Source organism: Mytilus edulis, chromosome 2 (genome assembly GCF_963676685.1).
Source record: "Mytilus edulis chromosome 2, xbMytEdul2.2, whole genome shotgun sequence".
NCBI classification, from domain to species: Eukaryota; Metazoa; Mollusca; class Bivalvia; order Mytilida; family Mytilidae; genus Mytilus; species Mytilus edulis.
The window spans coordinates 98,532,041-98,550,083 of NC_092345.1; the positions used below are offsets into that span (position 1 = coordinate 98,532,041).

The window sequence follows — 18,043 nt, forward strand, 5'->3', positions numbered from 1 at the left end:
ATTATGTTTAAGCTTTAATAAAACCTATTTATCTTGATGGTGTATTTTGCCAAGGGGAAAATATTTAACACAGATTTTGTTAATTCAGATATGTATTAAGTCAGCCTCCAAGCTGTATTGTCACCAGAAAGTTACATTTTATATGTATAAACATCTAGAGTACAAATCATAGGTAACAAAGGTGCAAAATCAATTATGTAAAGGTGAATGCATTAAGCATGGCAGGTATATTTATCATACTGACATTCTTAATTTGAAGATTATTTATTTTTTCCTCACATTTATGGGTGTTTCACTCTGTAGTGACTAGAAATTTTTCTGTGCAATGTTAACTGTTTTTTGACAAACATTAAGTTGTTACACAGGATGACGGTCAAATCTTCAATCAAAATAAATGTTTCCAAACAAATGATCTTACTAGTGGTTTGATTAATTGGGTTGATAGTTCAGTGGTTCAAACATAATATCTGAAGCACACTACACATATAAAAGAATGTTAATCAAGCTAAATAGGGGTCTGATATTTGAACTTAAACTTTTACCCCAAAATTTGGATAAATCTTGCATGATACATGTACTGACATTATCTTATGAAAGTTCCAAGTCTTTACAATTGATTCTGATCTGCTTGTCAATGTTAGTTTTGATCTTGGCAGTTTAAAGGTGATAAGGCTACTCTTGCTAGAAATAGAATGAAGTTTATACAAAATCATCTATCTTCATATATATAGATATATATGTAACATGTATTTTTGTTTTCCACCTATATTTATCTCTTGATGTCTACTTATTTACTGGTCTGTCGCTCAATGTCAGTTTTGATCCCAGAAGGTGATTATGCGACTTTTGTTAAATAAGAGTAAAATTTAGAGAAAAAAACTCTATCTTCTTGTGTTTGTTGTTCTTGGGGAAATGTGTTTTAATGATATTGGAATGCCATCACTTTTTATACGACTGAAAAAATTGAAAATGTTTTGGTCGTTTATTGGTATCATACAATTTTTGCGGTCGTATAAAAAGTGATGGCATTCCAATATCATTAAAACACTATGACATGGCGGCGTTGTCATCGTTGTCGTCGTTGTCCGAAGACATTTGGTTTTCAATTCCATGATATGCTGAATCTAACCATGTATTTAGATTTTGGATATTGGACCATAATAGGTAAATGTCCAATTTAAAATTTTTAAGTTTTTATGTTTAAGTTCTTAGACCACATTCATTCTGTGTCAGAAACCTGTGTTGTGTCAACTATTTAATCACAATCCAAATTCAGATCTGTATCAAGCTTAAATGTGTCCATACTTGCCCCAACTGTTCAGGGTTCGACCTCTGCGGTCTGCCCTGCGGAGCATCTGGTTTAGATAGTTCTAGTTCATGTACATGTAGTACCGGCATTACTTGCCAGGGAGCGTTTTTTCTTCTTTCTATGTACGGCCTTTATTTACCATGTTTACAAGAATTTCATGTTAATTTTTTTGTCAACTACTGGTAATATTCCAGTCAATCTAGCATAAATTTGACCCTAACCTTGAAGTAATTGCAACAGAAGATTTTTAAGTTTTAATCTTTAGCATTATACCCCAAATATACACAGAAAAAAGTCCCATAAAATCTAACTTGAGGAAAACTAAAAAAATATGATTTTAAAATTCCTATGGAGATTTGCATTGATATGGGAGATAACTCTGCAAAAAAGGCAGAAATATCAATAAAAATTGATACAAAATTATAACTTTACGGCTTCTATTCAACAGAATGTATTGATTCTTGATATTTTAGCTGTTTTAAGAAAATAACAAACAACTCTAAAGGTATTTTCATAATTTTTATCAAGCTGCAACCTAGATCTCATAGTTCATTATTTGACCATTTATTAGATTTTTCAGCATGTCAAGGTAAAGAATCTCAAATTGAATAAACCAATTAATAATATGTTCTTCTTTTTGTGGTTTAAAGTTTCTTTAAACAAGGTAGATGCTGAAGAAATATAACTTTCAGATATAAACAAAAGCAAATATTCACATTATTTTTTTCAAAATGGTCACAAAACCTTAAATTTGCATTTCTTTAATGAAAAATGTGCAAAAAAAAATTAAAAATACCTATAACACTTTGGTTTTGTGCATTTCATGAGCAGAAGATTGTATAAAATAGTCAATTACAAACATATAACCCTCATCAAAGTATCATATTTTACATGAATTTTAAGAAAATCAACCAAAGACTGACAAATAAAAGACTCATTTTTGCTAAGTTATCTCCCTTACCATAAGAAATTAAAAATGCAAAATTTGAGTTTTCCTCAAGTCTGATTTTACAGAATTTTTTTCTGTGTATATTTAGGGCTTAATGCTATAGATTAGAACTAAAACATTTTCTGTTGCAATTAGTTTGAGGTTCAAACTTAGTTTAACTGAACTATAAAAATCTTTATTACACATGTACATGTACCTATATAACTATATACATTTTAACTTACAAACATTTGACCTTGACCTCTGACAAATTATCAGTGATACTCATGATCATTTATTTTTGTCTTGCCTTTGACCACGATGACAAATGGCACAGAATACTACTAGTATTAAAGACAAAGAGAATAAGAGATGCTAATCTGTCATAGGGGGCCCTTTATATTTCAGAAGGTCACTGAGATAGAAGTCCCTGATAAATCATATCTTGTTGGATATATTTTGTATGCAGATGCCTCAAAGCCTGAAGTTTCTGTCTGAGATATGTCTGTTACCATTGACCTCATTTTCATGGTCCAATAACTTCTTGAATGGTATAGATTTTTTTCTATTCAGCTGTTTTGGGTAGAAGGAATAATATACTTCTTATAAAATTTAAGAATCATTGCAAGGTATACTGAAATGGACCTTAGTTCATGACTTAATGACCAATTGTTAAGTTTTCCTTAATAGATCCTTATAAAGGCTTTCATTGATACTGAAGTAATAGGTTAACTATAATTAGTTTAAAGGAAGATTGTTAGGTGTCAATGAACATGTACATTTTACAACTTGATCTCATTTTCATGGTTCATTGCTATTAAAATATTCTTAGTTAGTTTTTTTTTGCAGGTACAATTATTTAGCCGGAGTTCAACTTTATAAGGTGTATATAATGTGTATAGGTGTACCTGTTTGTTTGGTAGGGTTTATCAAGCCTTGGATGATATAATGTGTATAGGTGTACCTGTCTGTTTGGTAGGGTTTATCAAGCCTTGGATGATATAATGTGTATAGGTGTACCTGTCTGTTTGGTAGGGTTTATCAAGCCTTGGATGATATAATGTGTATAGGTGTACCTGTTTGTTTGGTAGGGTTTATCAATCCTTGGATGATATAATGTGTATAGGTGTACCTGTCTGTTTGGTAGGGTTTATCAAGCCTTGGATGATGGTTCTTCTTCACATTGGTCATGGTTATGTTTTATGCCCTGCTTATGTTTTTTTTATCTGTGCATCTGTTTGTCCTTTCGTCTGTCCTTCCGTCTGTCCAGCTGTCAAGTTAAAAGTTTTTGGTCCAGGTAGTTTTTGATGAAGTTCAAGTCCAATCAACTTAAAACTTAGTACACCTATTCCGTATGATATGATGTTTCTAATTTTAATGCCAAATTTGAGTTTTGACCCAAATTTTATATGTTTGATTTCAAAATGACCTGCACCCCTCCTAGGTTTAAAAAATTGATATGTCACTTATATGATACCTGTAGTAAGATCTGATATTTCTGAGTGTACTTTTACCTTCACCTTGACCATGTTGACTTCAAATACATTCTGCGTAGATTATTTTCTGATATGGGCATTATTCTGAGAGGGAGTCCAGAAATTTCTGTGTATTTATTATTGGTCCAGAAATTAATACATGTACACCAATATTAGTTGCATTCAAACATTTTTCACATGAAATCCTATTAAATTATGTAGCTGAAAGATACTTGGTTGACCTGCAAAAAAATGATATTCTCAAGTACAAATTTGTGTCTATGATATATGTGTTGATAACAAGACTTTGATGAATGACAATGTACTGATTGATTTTGTCAATCTGTTTATCTTAAAACATCATCAAATGAGGAGCTTTACCTTTTTGTCTATCTTATTATTAGAAAAAACATTTTGACCATTTTATCTATATTTTTATATAATAAAACATCTTCAAATGAGAATCTGTTTCTATTTTTTCCAATCTTTTTATCAGGAAACATCTTAAGATTAGGTCCTTCACTAGTCCTAAACAAAACATGTAGACATCCTCCTTACTTTAAAATATGACAATATTTACAATATACTAAAGGTCATCATTGATATGCAGTCGAAACAAAGAATACACAAAAAATACCATTGTTATTCTACAACTCCCAGTGTCGGATCCAGAAAATTTCATAAGTGGGAGCCCACTGACTGCCTAAGAGGTGGCCCGCTCCAGTCACGCTTTGGTGTTCTCTATATAAGAAACCAAATTTTTTCCCAAAAAGGGGGGGGGCTGGGCCCTCCCCCCTAAATCTGCCTCTGACTCCTTGAAAATGGCAGACTAAATAATATAAAATGATTCCCACTAAATTGACTTTCAGAGATTCTATGACATGATATGATGTTGTCCACCTGTTATTTTACATGTCTATCTTCAATTTCCTATATCAGGATGACATGGACAGACATTTCTGCTTTTATCAGTTTATTCATTGGCAACTCCTTGAATAAGGCTTGCAAGAATACTATCAAACTTAAACAGATTCTTCTAGAGGACATGACGTTGTACACCTGTTTATTTTGATATTTGATATAAAAAAAAAATTAACTATATTATTCGGAAAGAGCAGGCAACTCAAAAGTTCCTTTTACTATTTTGAGTTTTTCATCCAGAAATATTAGGTTGATATATATATATGAATCGGTAGACTGATAGATGATGTGGCATATACATGCATGTAATGTTAGTGACACAGCAACTCTTCAATACAAATATCCAATACATTCATGACATTGCAGTCTGGCAAATTGTTTTGTTTAGAATTTTACCTATTATGTTGTATGTAGTCATATTCAAATTTATGGATTACATTTTAATTTCTTTATAAGACTGGAAAGTTTTTACAACATTTCCAAACATGTACTTTTATGATGTTAGGGACAGTTTGGGTGGTCAAACAAATATCTGTAATTACCGGTACACCACTTGAGTGACTTTACTAACTTGACTGGCCACATTTTATTTATACTTGTAATACTGTTAACTAAGGTTTTATCTGTTTTGCTGTCTGTGTGGTGGGTATATATTTGATAGTGATGTGTTAAGTAAGCATGATAAGTTTTTACATTCTACAAGCTTCTGTAATAATGATTTTGGAATCAAAAATTGTTTTATTTTACATCTCTATGAAGAGTTTTAAACCCCAAAGTTGTCTCAGTGTGTCTGTTTATTATAAAGCAGGGTACTTGAATAAAACAGGACTTACTATGTAACAATCCACTGGTTAGTACAAAACAGGATACATGTATATCTGTGCCTTTCATAGCTGACTATGCAGTGTTGGTAAAGGCTGTACGGTGACCTGTAGTTGTTACCTTCTATGTTATTTGTACTCTTTTGAGAGTTGTCTCATAGGCAATCATACCACATCTTATTTTTTGGGTAAATGTATAAAGTAGAACTTTCTAAGTAACAGTCCACTGATTTGGGCACATTATTCTGAATCTCAAGCTAATGGAAAAGAGATGAAATGAGTCAATGATATGAGATGCACTAATAAAGGCATTAGTTGCTTGGGTGTATCCAATTTATACCAACATGTAAAAGCAAAGGGATAGATTTTAAGTATTTTAAGGGGGTCTTACAGCTATAGTTCTTATTTTATAGTAAAGTATGACAGATGCGGAATATCCCATTACTTTAAATGACTATCTAGTGATAGATTATACAGTATATATCTATTTCTGTGAAAGTTCAATTATTTGTACATGTCTTTTGTATGTATTGTCTTCAGAAGTATAATCACTTTTAACGATTTCCTGACTAAATAAAAAATCAGCCATATCAAATTTAAAATTGCTGCTTTATATAGATTAGATTAGATGTCTCTGTTACATGTATGCATTATGTTTTCATCCCAAGATTAATGCATATAATTAAGTCACCTATAAATTGGAAGTCTGTTCAGAATAAAGGATCTACAAGATTTTAACAGATTCCAGTGCCCATATGAATGGTTATATAATGCTTTATGTTTAAATGTTAATGGGAAATAGACATTAAAAAGAACATTGAAAGATTATCGTAATTTACTTTATATGTTTCCACCTCTTCTTTAATTATTTAAATTAGGAGGAGAAAGTAACTGGTGACAAAACTGTGAAAAGGTGACCGTGTGAAATTTTAAGATTTACTTTTCTCTTCACTAATAATTTACAATTTATTTATTAATTGCTTATTTTAGTTTATAATGTATAGTTGTACTAATTGATCATCAGTTTTTATAGTATCACATGAAAACAGTGATGGAATATATTGTTTTATCGTGTTCAAAAGTTTACAAGATAAGACATTTTTCATGTTGTATATCATCACAAATTTTGATGCATCAATTCAAATATAAAACAAGTTTATTGCATTTTCATGCAGACATGATCTCATTGAAGTAATTAATCAATTAATTGAAAGTTTTAAAAGGTGGCTATTCCACTAAACATTTATGAAGTTCATGTGCACCCTCCCTCAAACTAACATTTAAACAATTTTAATCAGAATAAAAATAAAATGGGAAACTAACCAAAATATGATTTGATTGCATCATTTTAAGCCATGACTAATTACAGGCCTGTAGTATATCTATATACTTGTTTTGTTCTTTTATGGTATAATTCGTTATTCTTCTGTTCCATACAAACATTAAAATGGGGGAAAGGGGGGAGGGGGATATTGCTTAAACCTAAATTAATGCTGCAGTTAGCTGGTTAGTTTATTTTAAGCTCATCTGCGACTTTTGTCAAGCCTACGACTTTTGTCAATCCTGTGACTTTTGTCAAGCCTGCGACTTTTGTGCAGAAAGCTTAAAATAGGGATAGTGATGTGGCATCATAAGCTAACTTCTTAAAAGCAGTATATAAATATTTCTTGCAGAGTTAATGCTAAGAAAAAGACAAAGAAGAAGGTTCACGAAGGGTTGAAATTGGCCCTGAATTTTTTATGTTTTTTTAATCGGGCCAAAAAATTACAAAGAAGTAGGTCCGGTAAGGACCGATTTTGGCCTCAAATTTCAGGTTCATCTGACGAAAGATTTTGACCACTTTTTTAAAAACACTTATGTGTCTATTTTATTAGATTCAATTAGTTTATAGAAAAGATTTCAACTGATTTAGTTATTAAAAACGATCCGATTCAAGCTCAAATATGAAAAATCTACCAAATATGCCGAAAAAATGTCACTTTTCTGATGTTTTTTTAAAAAAAATGAAAGTGGCCGCATCCTTGTTTATCCTCAACCTTTATATATGTTATGTTTTATCATCAAATACAACTTACATTTCAATATTAAGGATGAACACAAACGCGGCCACTTTCGTTTTACACCGAAACCGTCTAAAATTTAACTAAAATGCTAGAATTGTGAAGATTGCAGTAATTTAGCATGACTTAATGATGCCACCACCCGATATATGTACATTGCATTGTCAAAAACAGCCCAGATTTATGTAGCAGAAGCATTCTTCTGTCCAATAAATAACTAAATGTTTACATTTTAACAATTTTGTAAAACTGCTATATTTTGGGGCCAAAAAGGGGTCTTACTGGACCTACTCCGTTCACATAGAAATACTTGTGATAATACTACTAAGACAAAAGTATTTTTTCTGGCACTTTCCTTTACTATTTATGGAGCAATGACCCCTTAAATGAGCATAATTTGTATTAAAAGGTCAATTTTGGTACTTTTTGTCCATAATTTCAATTGTTTTTGGCATAATTAACCTTGGCCTCCATCTACGATCCAAAAAGTTTTAATTTTGATGAAATCTATATCAAAATTGGAACCTTTTGGTTACAACACATTTTGGATCGTAAGTGGCGGCCAATGTGTTTCAAAAGCTTTTAGGTCTGAAAAATGCACAAAATCATCATATTTTGACAAAATGTCCAAATGGGCTTACTTTTGGCGAATATCTTGTACTCTTATGAAAAGGACTATTAGATTTAGCATTTATACTTTTGAAATAGACCCATTTACGAAACAAAATTGAGACCTTTTTGGTGTTTTTTTGATAAAGGTGATATTTTAGACCATTTTGTGCCATTAGTGAACCTTGTCCTTTACCAATTAATGAAAAAATTGAAAAATTTATGACAAGGATGTGTTTTTATGTAAAATAAAATTATAGAAAATGCAAATCCTGAACTACAGGCAAAAAAGGATATATCTTATAAAATAATATATTTTTAAAAGGTGTAAGTTCACTAGAACAAACACTATTAATAGAGCTGGGGCCAGGAGCTAAATGAAGTCATCTGTTGGGGAAATTAGATTATGAAAAATTATCTAGAAAGCAAGTACACATGTAGTATGTTTCTAAATGGTCATATTTTGCATTAATTCCACATCTTTATTCAAATTAACAAAATGAATTACCGGTAACTTGAACCTCTATATATTCTGTCAGCCAAGATACATTGGTTTTTTTTTCTTTTGTATACTCTTCATGGATTGTTTGATACCTTAAATTTTAAAGTTATTAATTTGAAAATACTTACTTATAAAGTATATAATGTTTTGATCGGTATCATGATCAAACAAATATAGAGTAAACATACAATAGGTTTTACTTATACCATTTTAAAACCAATATTGAAGACCTCAGTGCATAGAACAATTATTTGCTCACCAGTGTACCAAAGACCAGTTGAACATTTGGCAGAAAACTATTTAGGGATATTACTATTAGTCCTGAGAACTATAATAGATAAACTAAAATAGTGAAAAAATTATCAGCAGTGGAAGATCTACAATAAACATCAATATGATTGAAATCATACTCCTTACAGAAGTTGCTTCCCATAATTATCTTGAAAACCTGAAGAAGAAAAGAATTAGACATTTATTGAGATTTAATTTTTAACAGTAAATAGAATTCAGTTTCATGAACAAAAGAAGTCCCTTTTAGAACTCTATTGTACCCTACAGGACATAAAAGCATTTGGTTTTTTTTTATCATTTATTTTGTTGCCATCAGTGTTGTGAGACTTGATGACTCTAAGATATTTTTAAATTTATTTGTTTATTTTCAGATGTTCCATACACATTGCTCAATGAACCGTCCAATTTTAACCCTGTGATAAGTTTTGAGGGACATTATAGAAACAAACGACAGGCACCATCTCCCTCCGATACAACATCTCCTGGTACAGGCACTACGTCAGGTCCTCAGAGTACACAATCTTCTTCAACATTAAGTACAATTGATATAAAGGTATGTATCACAACTTCACATACAATCAATGACTAATGAAAACAGACCTTGAAAATTACTGTTTGATATTAGAAGATGTGGTATGAATGGCAATGAGGCAACTCTCCATCCAAGTCACAATTTGTAAAAGTAAACTATTATAAGTCAAAGTATGGTCTTCAACATGAAGCCTTGGCTCACACCGAACAGCAAGCTATAAAGCTCCCCAAAAATGATTAGTGTAAAACCATAGAAGCAGGAAAACCAACGGTCTTATCTATAAAAAAAAACACCTAGAAATGAGAAACATTTATGAACCACATGAAATATTTTTCATAAAAAGTTTTTTTCGATGCTGAAGTTTGCTATACTTTCAGAAGTACCCTGGTTTATAGACTGTCATTGATTTTTTTTCCTTTTTCTGTTGTAGGATCAAGGTTCACATAAGTATTATACCTCAAAAGTTGTACTAAGTGATAAATATTGGGATGAACTGAATGATTTACCAGCTCAACATGCTTCATTAACAAATGGTCATAGAATTGCTGTGGTATGTATAACTCATTGATCAACATGTCCAGGGGAGCAAGTTCCTAATCCCCTCACCCCACATTGATCAACAAGTCCTTACAGTTTCCATGGGAGCAAGATCTGAAACCCCCTTTCTCCTCACACACACACACAACATGCTTCATTAACAAATGGTCATAGAATTGCTGTGGTATGTATAACTCATTGATCAACATGTCCAGGGGAGCAAATTCCTAATCCCCTCACCCCACATTGATCAACAAGTCCTTACAGTTTCCATGGGAGCAAGATCTGAAACCCCCTTTCTCCTCACACACACACACAACATGCTTCATTAACAAATGGTCATAGAATTGCTGTGGTAAGTATAACATTGATCAATATGTCATAACAGTTTCCAGGGGGGGGGGGCCAAGATCCTAACCCCATCCCGATCCTCCTTCCCACAACATGTTTCATTAACAAATGGTCATAGAATTGCTGTGGTATGTATAACTTATTGATTAACATGTCCTTAGAGGTTCAAGGGGGGCAAAATCCTACCCCCCCCAAACACTCACACACACACACACACAACATGCTTCTTTTACAAATGGTCATAGAATTGCTGTGGTATGTATAGCATTGATCAACATGTCCTGACAGTTTCCAGGGGAACAAGATCCTAACTCTCTTTCACCAAATGGCTTACCTTCCAGATTATTTAAAGGATTAGCCCTAAGTCATGTGTAAATGGGCAGACACCAAGTGTTCCAATAATTTTTCACATTTTTTTAAAATAGATATTTTTTAGATGACACATATGGTTTAGTACCGTGCAATATTTTTCTTCATTTGTAACTTATTTTCCTAAAAAGATTTGAATGATATAGTTGTTGTAGAACACATTTAAATTTGTAAGGGGAAAAAAAGCTCTCTATAAGTAAATCTCTACTACACCAGTCCAATATGCATATGCATATGCAGTTGCTTTCTTCAACAGAGAATATTTGTATTTCTATAACAGAGGTTTGAGAACAACCCTGATATAACAAATGTTCTTGGGAGTACTTAGCTCACATTATAAATAAGTAAAACAACAATTCAGATATATTTACAACTGCAGAAGTAATTCTTCATCTGAAAGAGGGAAACTTCATATTAATATTTCATACTTCATCCAAAAAGAGACAACTTCATATTGGTTTTACAAATCCTATTTAATCCAACTACATAGATTTGACACATCAGTGTATTATTCTCCTATTTGCTTTAATACCAAATATTATAAATGGTATTCATTTCCATTGAAAGACATTCCCTGGTTCATGAGATCATTTTTGAATGACATATCGTAAGAAATCATTCATTTTTTTACGATCCTAATAATAAACACTGATTAAGTAATATGAACAAGTGCTAATTGGTTATTTTATGTTAGGATATCGAAACATAAAATACACAGTATGCTATATTTGTTTAAATTCTGTTATTTTTATTATTACTTATTATAGCTATACTATATATAGGATCTTATAAAGTAATATAAAACACTTGGTTACTTAGTATATTTATATATATAGGATCTTATAAAGTAATATAAAACACTTGGTTACTTAGACTATGATAAAGTTAGTTTATGACAGGATATTTGTTCTTGAAGTTCATGACAATTGAGTTGTAGATGGTAAAGATGTGTCTAAAGGTGATTGTCTTACATGGCAATTAAAAGATCAATAATTCTCTCAGAAATGGGCCTTTAATGTTCAATTTAAAATGGTAGGTTAGCTGTTAAATCAATATTTCTTACCTTTAATAAGGAGGAAGTAGACATTAATACCTGGCTCCAAGCCATTTTCTTAGGACCATTTCTATTGTGACGTTGGAAAATACTTCATGCTATGTGTTATTAAAGGAGGAAATTTGTATAAATATTAAATAATAAAAATCGTAAGAAACTGAACAAATTTCCTCTTCATTTTTCAAAAAATATTTATATGGTTTTGTGATTTCTTCATTAATATACAAAACACCCAAATGTTTCACCTTAAAATGTTCTTTTTGTCAAATTTGATTGCATTTTGATTCATTCAAAAGTTTGGAAATGTCTGATATTAAAAGTTGTCTGCATTGGTTCCTAACACAATCTTCTCATGCAGACAGACTTATTTTAAGTGAAGCCTGCTGGGAAATCGAAAAACATATTTCACCAGAGCAATTAGAATTTTACCATAAGAGAAAAAAGTTCAACAACTTTGAGAATATGATGTCACTTAATATCAACTTGCTTTTTAATTTGAATGATAATAATAAACTTGCCTGATGACTCTTTAATTTTTAGCTCACTGTTCCAAAGGAATTGTGAGCTTTAGCCATCACTTGGCGTCCGTCTTGTGTAAACTATTTAAAACATCTTCTCTTCTGAAACTACTGAACCAATTCCAACCAATATAAAGCTGAATTATCCTTAGGGTATCTAGAATAAAGTTTGTGTTTTATTTTCTGTTTTGTCAAAAAAACATGGCTGCCATGGCTAAAAATAGAACATAGGGGTAAAATGCAGTTTTTGGCTTATATCTCAAAAACCAAAGCAGTTAGAGCAAATCTGACATGGGGTTAAAGTATTTATAAGGTTACGTTCTATCAGCCCTAAAATTATCAGATAATTCTAATAACCCATTAGTGGGTTGCTGCCACAAAATTAGTAATTTTAAGGAAATTTTGCAGTTTTTGGTTATTATCTTGAATAGTATTAATGATAAAGATAAGCTGTAAATAGCAAATATGTTCAGCAAAGTAAGATCTACAAATAAGTTTATATGACCAAAATTGTCAATTGACCCCTGAAAGAGATATTTAAGGACAATTTTACACAACTTGTTTATAAATCATGTTTTCAAACTTTAAAAAATCTTCTCCTTTGAAACTACTGAACCAATTCCAACCAAACTAATAAACTACGATGAAATTGGACCCTTCAACTCTTTAACCAAAGATAAATGCCAAAAAATCAAGGTGAGCGATTCAGGCCCTTGAGAGCCTCTTGTTATATTGAAATAAGATCACTCAAAATGCAAGTTGATATCAAACAATATCCGATTCACACTTGTTATGAAATTTGTAAGAAAGGTAAACACTGGACAATTTACAAGAAATATCTACAAACAAATTGTAATAGATTTTCAACATAAATGCATTTTTTCAGTAGCCTGTTTTAACAAGCTTGTGATCGAACATCTTACAAAAACTTTACACAAATTCAATTATCACATCAAGTAATAAATCTTTCAAGTTTTTATGTTCCAAAAAGGAACACCACAGTAGAAGTTTTTATGGAAAATGAATTTCCCTTTGGTCTTAAAAATCAATATCTATGTCTGAATTTGTAATTTCAGTTGTTTTAGCGATATAATTTGGTGTATACATGGTTTTGCATACAAAATAGATATTAAACTAGTACATTCACCCTTCTTCCTTAGCCATGTTTAATTGATACAAACTTTAAACAACATTACATTTCACACTGTTTCTGTGGTTAGATTGATTCTGTCTTTAATTTCCTTTGAGTTAAAAGGTTTAAGATAATTAACATATGTATACTCTGGATTCATTATTATTCGTTGGATACCAATTTTTGTGGATTTAGTGGTTACAGGTGAACCACGAATTCAAATGTTCAAAAAATAACATATTTTCAATAACCTTTGCATACAGAGATTGACAAAACCACAAAATCAAATGTCCACGAAGATGCAACAGTGCAAGTTTTAGCAATCCACTAAAATTGATACCCACGCAAAACTAAATGAATCCACAACAATAAAAGTTTGTGAAAGAGAGGGGAAACTCACATTTGATGCCAGGTGAAAGAGAGGGGAAACTCACATTTGATGCCAAGTGAAAGAGAGGGGAAACTCACATTTGATGCCAAGTGAAAGAGAGGGGAAACTCACATTTGATGCCAAGTGAAAGAGAGGGGAAACTCACCTTTGATGCCAAGTGAAAGAGAGGGGAAACTCACATTTGATGCCAAGTGAAAGAGAGGGGGAAACTCACATTTGATGCCAAGTGAAAGAGAGGGGAAACTCACATTTGATGCCAAGTGAAAGAGAGGGGAAACTCACATTTGATGCCAAGTGAAAGAGAGGGGGGAACTCACATTTGATGCCAAGTGAAAGAGAGGGGAAACTCACATTTGATGCCAAGTGAAAGAGAGGGGGAAACTCACATTTGATGCCAAGTGAAAGAGAGGGGGAAACTCACATTTGATGCCAAGTGAAAGAGAGGGGAAAACTCACATTTGATGCCAAGTGAAAGAGAGGGGAAACTCACATTTGATGCCAAGTGAAAGAGAGGGGAAACTCACATTTGATGCCAGGTGAAAGAGAGGGGAAACTCACATTTGATGCCAAGTGAAAGAGAGGGGAAACTCACATTTGATGCCAAGTGAAAGAGAGGGGAAAACTCACATTTGATGCCAAGTGAAAGAGAGGGGGAAACTCACATTTGATGCCAGGTGAAAGAGAGGGGGAAACTCACATTTGATGCCAGGTGAAAGAGAGGGGGAAACTCACATTTGATGCCAAGTGAAAGAGAGGGGAAACTCACATTTGATGCCAAGTGAAAGAGAGGGGAAACTCACATTTGATGCCAAGTGAAAGAGAGGGGGAAACTCACATTTGATGCCAAGTGAAAGAGAGGGGAAACTCACATTTGATGCCAGGTGAAAGAGAGGGGGAAACTCACATTTGATGCCAAGTGAAAGAGAGGGGGAAACTCACATTTGATGCCAAGTGAAAGAGAGGGGAAACTCACATTTGATGCCAGGTGAAAGAGAGGGGGAAACTCACATTTGATGCCAAGTGAAAGAGAGGGGGAAACTCACATTTGATGCCAAGTGAAAGAGAGGGGAAACTCACATTTGATGCCAAGTGAAAGAGAGGGGAAACTCACATTTGATGCCAGGTGAAAGAGAGGGGGGAAACTCACATTTGATGCCAAGTGAAAGAGAGGGGGAAACTCACATTTGATGCCAAGTGAAAGAGAGGGGGAAACTCACATTTGATGCCAGGTGAAAGAGAGGGGAAACTCACATTTGATGCCAAGTGAAAGAGAGGGGAAACTCACATTTGATGCCAAGTGAAAGAGAGGGGAAACTCACATTTGATGCCAAGTGAAAGAGAGGGGAAACTCACATTTGATGCCAGGTGAAAGAGAAGGGAAACTCACATTTGATGCCAAGTGAAAGAGAGGGGGAAACTCACATTTGATGCCAAGTGAAAGAGAGGGGGAAACTCACATTTGATGCCAAGTGAAAGAGAGGGGGAAACTCACATTTGATGCCAAGTGAAAGAGAGGGGAAACTCACATTTGATGCCAGGTGAAAGAGAGGGGGAAACTCACATTTGATGCCAAGTGAAAGAGAGGGGGAAACTCACATTTGATGCCAAGTGAAAGAGAGGGGAAACTCACATTTGATGCCAAGTGAAAGAGAGGGGAAACTCACATTTGATGCCAGGTGAAAGAGAGGGGGGAAACTCACATTTGATGCCAAGTGAAAGAGAGGGGGAAACTCACATTTGATGCCAAGTGAAAGAGAGGGGGAAACTCACATTTGATGCCAGGTGAAAGAGAGGGGAAACTCACATTTGATGCCAAGTGAAAGAGAGGGGAAACTCACATTTGATGCCAAGTGAAAGAGAGGGGAAACTCACATTTGATGCCAAGTGAAAGAGAGGGGAAACTCACATTTGATGCCAGGTGAAAGAGAAGGGAAACTCACATTTGATGCCAAGTGAAAGAGAGGGGGAAACTCACATTTGATGCCAAGTGAAAGAGAGGGGGAAACTCACATTTGATGCCAAGTGAAAGAGAGGGGGAAACTCACATTTGATGCCAGGTGAAAGAGAGGGGAAACTCACATTTGATGCCAAGTGAAAGAGAGGGGAAACTCACATTTGATGCCAAGTGAAAGAGAGGGGTAACTCACATTTGATGCCAAGTGAAAGAGAGGGGAAACTCACATTTGATGCCAGGTGAAAGAGAGGGGAAACTCACATTTGATGCCAAGTGAAAGAGAGGGGGAAACTCACATTTGATGCCAAGTGAAAGAGAGGGGGAAACTCACATTTGATGCCAAGTGAAAGAGAGGGGAAACTCACATTTGATGCCAGGTGAAAGAGAGGGGGAAACTCACATTTGATGCCAGGTGAAAGAGAGGGGAAACTCACATTTGATGCCAAGTGAAAGAGAGGGGGAAACTCACATTTGATGCCAAGTGAAAGAGAGGGGAAACTCACATTTGATGCCAGGTGAAAGAGAGGGGGAAACTCACATTTGATGCCAGGTGAAAGAGAGGGGAAACTCACATTTGATGCCAAGTGAAAGAGAGGGGAAACTCACATTTGATGCCAGGTGAAAGAGAGGGGAAACTCACATTTGATGCCAGGTGAAAGAGAGGGGGAAACTCACATTTGATGCCAAGTGAAAGAGAGGGGGAAACTCACATTTGATGCCAAGTGAAAGAGAGGGGAAACTCACATTTGATGCCAAGTGAAAGAGAGGGGGAAACTCACATTTGATGCCAAGTGAAAGAGAGGGGAAACTCAAATTTGATGCCAGGTGAAAGAGAGGGGGAAACTCACATTTGATGCCAAGTGAAAGAGAGGGGGAAACTCACATTTGATGCCAAGTGAAAGAGAGGGGAAACTCACATTTGATGCCAGGTGAAAGAGAGGGGGAAACTCATATTTAATGCCAGGTGAAAGAGAGGGGAAACTCACATTTGATGCCAAGTGAAAGAGAGGGGGAACTCACATTTGATGCCAAGTGAAAGAGAGGGGAAACTCACATTTGATGCCAAGTGAAAGAGAGGGGGAAACTCACCTTTGATGCCAAGTGAAAGAGAGGGGAAACTCACATTTGATGCCAAGTGAAAGAGAGGGGGAAACTCACATTTGATGCCAAGTGAAAGAGAGGGGAAACTCACATTTGATGCCAAGTGAAAGAGAGGGGGAAACTCACATTTGATGCCAAGTGAAAGAGAGGGGAAACTCACATTTGATGCCAAGTGAAAGAGAGGGGGAAACTCACATTTGATGCCAGGTGAAAGAGAGGGGAAACTCACATTTGATGCCAAGTGAAAGAGAGGGGGAAACTCACATTTGATGCCAAGTGAAAGAGAGGGGAAACTCACATTTGATGCCAGGTGAAAGAGAGGGGGAAACTCACATTTGATGCCAGGTGAAAGAGAGGGGAAACTCACATTTGATGCCAGGTGAAAGAGAGGGGGAAACTCACATTTGATGCCAAGTGAAAGAGAGGGGAAACTCACATTTGATGCCAGGTGAAAGAGAGGGGGAAACTCACATTTGATGCCAAGTGAAAGAGAGGGGAAACTCACATTTGATGCCAAGTGAAAGAGAGGGGAAACTCACATTTGATGCCAAGTGAAAGAGAGGGGAAACTCACATTTGATGCCAAGTGAAAGAGAGGGGGAAACTCACATTTGATGCCAAGTGAAAGAGAGGGGAAACTCACATTTGATGCCAAGTGAATGAGAGGGGGAAACTCACATTTGATGCCAAGTGAAAGAGAGGGGAAACTCACATTTGATGCCAAGTGAAAGAGAGGGGGAAACTCACATTTGATGCCAAGTGAAAGAGAGGGGGAAACTCACATTTGATGCCAGGTGAAAGAGAGGGGAAACTCACATTTGATGCCAAGTGAAAGAGAGGGGGGAACTCACATTTGATGCCAAGTGAAAGAGAGGGGAAACTCACATTTGATGCCAAGTGAAAGAGAGGGGAAACTCACATTTGATGCCAAGTGAAAGAGAGGGGGAAACTCACATTTGATGCCAAGTGAAAGAGAGGGGGGAACTCACATTTGATGCCAAGTGAAAGAGAGGGGGGAACTCACATTTGATGCCAAGTGAAAGAGAGGGGAAACTCACATTTGATGCCAAGTGAAAGAGAGGGGAAACTCACATTTGATGCCAAGTGAAAGAGAGGGGAAACTCACATTTGATGCCAAGTGAAAGAGAGGGGAAACTCACATTTGATGCCAGGTGAAAGAGAGGGGAAA

At 34.7% G+C, this 18,043-nt stretch overlaps 1 protein-coding gene across 7 annotated transcripts in view; it reads left to right on the plus strand.

The window, feature by feature from the left end:
• Window positions 1-18,043, plus strand: part of LOC139513647 (plexin domain-containing protein 2-like) — a 72,843-nt gene that overhangs the window by 4,256 nt on the left and 50,544 nt on the right. For all 7 annotated transcript variants that reach the window (XM_071302324.1, XM_071302321.1, XM_071302323.1 and 4 more), the window contains exons 2-3: window positions 9,288-9,469; window positions 9,879-9,998. In XM_071302324.1, the coding sequence (XP_071158425.1) occupies window positions 9,288-9,469; window positions 9,879-9,998 (302 nt within the window). The remainder of the gene's footprint in view (window positions 1-9,287; window positions 9,470-9,878; window positions 9,999-18,043) is intronic.